Source organism: Camelina sativa, chromosome 18, assembly GCF_000633955.1.
Source record: "Camelina sativa cultivar DH55 chromosome 18, Cs, whole genome shotgun sequence".
In the NCBI taxonomy this organism is placed as follows: Eukaryota; Viridiplantae; Streptophyta; class Magnoliopsida; order Brassicales; family Brassicaceae; genus Camelina; species Camelina sativa.
The window spans coordinates 481,241-487,240 of record NC_025702.1 but is presented as its reverse complement, the minus strand read 5'-3'; the positions used below and the strand labels follow the sequence as shown (position 1 = coordinate 487,240).

General features: G+C 39.3%; 1 protein-coding gene across 1 annotated transcript; it reads right to left on the bottom strand.

Moving 5' to 3' along the window:
• Positions 1,976-2,791, bottom strand: LOC104763006. Its single transcript, XM_010486431.1, has one exon. It carries the CDS (start codon positions 2,789-2,791, stop codon positions 1,976-1,978), a length of 816 nt encoding a protein of 271 aa, XP_010484733.1.

Genomic DNA, 6,000 nt, shown 5'->3' with positions numbered 1-6,000 from the left:
CCATTCCCAATATTTTTAGTTAGCCCTTGTAACAGCAGATCTCTCCCAAACAATATGCTTCTCCACGCATAAGATGGTCTTGCTCCCAAAGTCGCATTTAAAAATCCTGTATTTGGGAAATACCTGCTTTTCATGACTTGCGCAAATAAGCTCTCTGGGGTCTGTAGTAGCCTCCAAGCTTGTTTAGCCAACAGAGCTTGGTTGAAAGTATGGACATCTCTGAATCCCATTCCTCCTTTATCCTTTGGGAGACACAGCTTTTCCCAACTGAGCCAATGTATTTTCCTTGCTTGTTCTGCATTGCTCCACCAAAACTCTGCCATAACACTATTTATGTTTTCACAAGTTTTCTTGGGTAGTTTGAAGCAGGACATAGCGAACATCGGCATTGAAAGGGCCACTGATTTAAGTAAAACCTCCTTCCCCGCTTGTGATAAGAGATTTGAGAACTAACCCGAGGTCTTTGACTTTACTCTATCCCTTAGATAGTTCATCAGTTCAATCTTTGATCCGCTGAAGCATTCAGGGAGTCCTAAATATGTGCCAGCACCACCTTATTTTAGGATACCCATCTTCTCTTGAATACTTTTCTTTCTCAATGGGAAAACTTTTGATCCAAAAGTGATTGACGATTTATTCAAATTTAATGACTGCCCTGTAGCCGCTCCATACTTGCTCAAAGTTTCCATGAGAAAGCCTGACTGAACCAAATCTGCTCTGCACATGAATAAGCTGTCGTCCGCGAATAGCAAATGGTGGACCTCCGAACCTTCCTCAAAAAAACTGATTCCCTGTATCTTTTCTTCTCGTTGTCCCTTGTTTAATAAATGAGTCAACCCCTCAGTACACAGGACAAAGAGGAACGGCGAAAGCGGGTCTCCTTGCCTTAAACCTCTCTGCGGAAGGATCATACCAAAAGGTTGATCGTTGATAAGCACTGAAAAGGTAACAGTCGTCACACACTTCATTATCCAGTCTATCCACCTTACATGAAACTCCAATGCAGTCAGCATTGCCCTCAAATAGCTCCACTCCAATCTGTCATACGCTTTAAACATGTCTGTCTTTACCGCCATGAATTGTGAGGAGATCTCTGAATGCACCTTTAGCCAATGAACTGCTTCATGAGCCACTAGGATGTTATCTGTTATCAACCTCTCTGACACAAAAGCAGACTGGTTGATTGAAACTAAGTGCGGAAGGATCTCTTGCATCCTGTTCACTCAGATCTTCGAGATAGTCTTGTAGAGTACTGAACATAAGCTTATTGGTCTAAGCTCAAACATTTCATTCGAGTGATGCACTTTTGGGATCAAGCACAAATGAGTGTAATTCCACTCTGCAGGAAAGCTTCCCGTTTCAAAAAACCTTTTGATCTCTTTTGTAAACTCTTTACCCACTATCTGCCAATTCTTCTGGAAGAACAAGGCTGACATACCATCAGGGCCCAGGGCCTTTGAGGCATCAATAGAAAAGACTACTTCTCTGATCTCATCTGAAGACACGGTAGCTATCAGTGTTTCATTCATCTCATTGGACACTTTTGAGGGAAAATCAGCAAAACACATCTGGAAACTCTGAGGATTGGAAGACTTGAAAAGATTATTAAAATAATCAACTGCTACGTCTCCCTTTGCAGCTTCAGATCTTTTTAAAACCCCATGAGCATCTTTCAACTGATCAATCCTTTTTCTAGCTCTGTTTCCCGTCACTGAGCCATGGAAATATTTCGAATTTCTATTCGCTGCTCTTAGCCATTTATGACGACTGCGTAATCTCCAGTATTTCTCCTCTGCTCTGGAAGCTTTTCCAAGTTCTCGCTTGAGAATGTGAACCTGATGCAAGTTTGGCCATCTTTCGGATTGAACTCTCTCCAAAGCCATCTCACATTGGTGTATCTTGTCCTTGGAATTCACATAATTCTCCTTTTTCCACAAACTTAATGCTTTTCTGCAGTCTCTGAGCCTTTGCGACACTAGTATCCTTCTCCATTTAAGCCTGGCTTCCAAGCCTTCTCAATGGCTTTCTTAACCTCTTTGTTATTCAGGAACCTCCTGTCAAACCGAAACTGGCCCCTATACTTCTCTTGAGACTCCATCAACTTGACCAATGCTGGACGATGGTCTGATCCTCTCATATCCAAAAAAGCTTGATTAGCAGCTGGAAAATTTAAGAACCACTCTTTATTTCCAAAAGCCCTGTCCAGTCTGCTCTGAATCCAGTGATCACTTCTTCTACCTCCCCAAGTAAACATATTTCCACTACTAGCCAGTTCCCCCATGCCACACACTTCAAGCATCTCAGCAAAAGGTTTGAAGGTATTATCTCTTCTTCTAGGACCTCCAATCTTTTCCCCATTATGCAAAATAGCATTGAAGTCTCCTATCATACACCATCTGTCCCTTCGACCCACTCCAAACCTACTAAGCCTTTCCCACACCATACCACTACTACTATAATCCGGATCCCCATAAACACAGGAAAGAAAGAAATTTGATGCCCCAAACTGTACTTGAGCATCTATGATATGTTTATCTTCATACAATATATTCAATTGTACACTGCTTTTCCACATAAGAGCCAAACCACCACATTTTCCTATAGGGTCCACTGTGAGAAGTTTGTCATAACCCAGAATACATTGTATATCATTCAACCTATCTCGACACTGCATCGTCTCCATCAAGAACAGAATCTCAGGGAAATGCTTTTTACGCAATTCCTTGAGACGAGGAATCACCAAGTCTTGAGACTGTCCCAAACCTTGGCAATTCCAGCTCAATATGCTCATTATGCGTTTGGCGATCCCCCCTTTGGGATCACCTTAGGAGGATTAAGCTTTAACATTTTTGCAGTGCTTGTTCCTCCACCATCTGCCTTCCTCTTATCGTTCGCATATCGAGTTAAATCCAACTGAGGCTGTTGGGACACTCCAGGTTTAGTATTATCCTTGGTTTTTTGTTTTCTGAGACGAGTCGGAGGTCTACTCCTTGATTTACCTTTTTTTGGTTTAGAGCCGGAAGAACCAGCTTCACTGAAGCCAATCCTAAAACCTGTAACTCTATCCTGAAAAGGTTGAGACAACGCCAAGAAATCACCCAACGAGTCTGGATCCTGCTAAAAACCACTTAAACCCAAACCTCTGTCGACCTCACTGTTCTGACCTGCTTCTGAAAAACCCAAAGGGTCCATATCCATACCCCTTTCTCTCTGTGCAACACTCTCCATCCCTTCATAGCTGAAAACTAATCCCTTATCCTTGTTAACATCAAAGTGAACCACTGGAGGAGACTCCAATCTCAGGACTGTCTTCTTTGCTATCAGATCTTTTTCTACTTCTCTCACAGATTTTCTGATGCGATCAGCTTTTACCTGCCTATCCTCATTATTATTAGCCAATAGATATTGCCTCATCCCTTCCAGCACATCATTAGCAATCCTCTGTCTTCCAGTAGCAGGGTCTAAACCTACCTGATCTTCTCGCAAGATCCCAAACAACGGATCAGCTTCCTTTAAGAACAACGCTTTAGGTATCTTTTCCGGACCCTTCCCCACTTTTTTCATTTCTGCTTCCTGATCCATTTTACGAAGCAACAGAGGACAAACATTTTTGTCATGGGTGAGCCTTTGACATTCAAAACAGCGTTTCTGAACCCTCTCATATTGGAACCTTATCACCGTAGATCCTCCCAGAGGCAAGGTTAGTTCCTTTGATCTTCTGAGTGGGCGAGACACATCGAACAGAACCTTGACTCTAACAAACTCCTGGATTTGGGGTTTCTCTGGATCGAAAGCTACTTCCTTAACTTCTCCTATCAGCTCTCCCAAAGCAGTAATAGCTGTCGTCGTGTAATAATTTACCGGGATGTTCCAAATCTGAACCCAAATTGGAATTCTCTGAAGATAATTCGTCGGCGGATTCTCGTACCACCTGTCCACAACGATAGACCAATCATTGTACGTATGAGCTCCCTTTGCTAGAACCTCCAACAGATCGTGTTCAGAGTCGAAGATGAATTGGAATCTTTCATGTGATAAAGCCACTCCTCTCATTCTTCCCGGTTTTTGCCACTTCCTTGGCATATCTCGAATCAAATTCTTCATCGGTTGACACGGCGGATTTAACGTGCGTCCAATCAAACTTAAAGAATTTCTTTCCACTGATAGAAATTCTGGTAGATCTGGCATCTCGAACGGGACTTCTTCTTCGACCTCCTCTAAAGACATAGCCATCAAAGCTTTATCCATGGCGGAAGACATCTTTGCAACACAAGAAAACCAAACTTTTCAGATGAACTTTGAACAAACCCTAAAAACGAGATCGAAAACAAGCTAAAAGGCCATCAAAGAACAATAAACAGGGTGAAAGCGGCTAAAAGGGAAATGTTTTCCAGTTGATAGTTCTAATCTCTAACACTACTAGAGACAGAAAGTCCTAAGTCCTAAAGAGGATAGTCATTTTTTACTTGGAAAGTTTTGAACTGTGAACATTTGATGCATTTAACTGCCTGCTACTTTTTATTATCTAATAATATTCCCTTTATTTTCAACTTAGTATTGTTTATGAAGGCTAACTTGTGTTTTTATGAACATTTGTTTTACAATGATTGAAGCATGTAATTTCAATAATCATAATCCGAATTATGATTGGTTGTAACAGACTAGTAAGTGTCATCACATAATCATAACCCCAGCTATAATGTTGTAGAGTATGCAAAAAAAAAAGATTGTTTTCAATAGAAACAGTGAAAAATAAGATTTAAAACTGTTACATTGCAAACCTCAATCAAATCATTTTAGTTTTAGAAGAACAATACAATATGAAAAATTGTATTGTACTTGACCATTGTATGAAAAATTGAAAACAACAACTACAAAAACGTAATGAAGACAACTTTAAAACGTACTTGAGCAATAAAATGAAAAACAATAAATATTAAATAGTATAGAAGAACTGGGTAAATATAGATTATTTATTTGTTAATCAACAAACATCAAATTATAAGATTAGAAAGTGAAAGACGTGTATCTCAAGCGCTGAGTCGCTGACATAGAGAGTGGAAGAGATACGGCAACGGGGGCGACAATTATTGAGAGCAAAAAGATGGTTTTCGTGGTGAGAGATGATTATGAGAGTGGGTCCCAACGCTTTACATAAGATCCGACAAGATGTCGGAGTTGTGTTTCAGTGTGATCTGTCTGTCCCACGTGTTCACTTTCAGTCGATCCACACGCACTAACTAAGTGCGTCACTTCCACTCGCGCGCATGTTTTCTTTTTAATCATTTCCTCTCGGTGAAAAAGGAGTCCTCAAAACATGATGAACAGTAATCATACGAACATCAACAAGTGTTATACGAACATAAACATTAAAAAGAAATTATCTACTACTCCCTGTTTCTAATAAATTGATGTTTAGATATTATCTTACACATAAGAAAAATTAAAATTTTATTTGTAAATTAATTTCTTGTTATTTCTTTAATAGAAAGAGAAAATATAAATCATTAAATAGATGCCATGTATGAAAAAAAAAATGAAGTAGGAAAAATTGGAAAATTAGTTTAACTTTTTAATATATAAAATCAATTTTGGAAACAAAAATAAATTCTAGAACATCAATATATAAAAAGAGAAAATATAAAATTAAAAATAACGTGAAAAACAAACCTATCAAATAATGAATATACCTTACAATAAGATGAACGCGTAGACACATTCAATTGCGATATGCACCATCTTGATCAACTCATAACAATTTGTCTCGAAGTTCAGCCAAACATCTCTTAACGAGAAAATATTCAACATAGCCTAAATGAGAACTTTCATCTTCTGTTTGTAAATGGTGAATGACTCGACTCTTCCTTTTGGCATTTATCCCCTAGTGCCTCACTTTGGTATGGTTAAACTGTAGATAGCAAATTGGGATAGATATATCTCACGTCTTCCAAAAACCATCAACTCGACATATATCTTTTTATCCCTAATTTTCTCCCTAGC

What these genes read in the sequence shown, in the direction of transcription:
- LOC104763006 (XM_010486431.1), bottom strand. Translation starts at nt 2,791, where the DNA reads ATGAGCATATTGAGCTGGAATTGCCAAGGTTTGGGACAGTCTCAAGAC.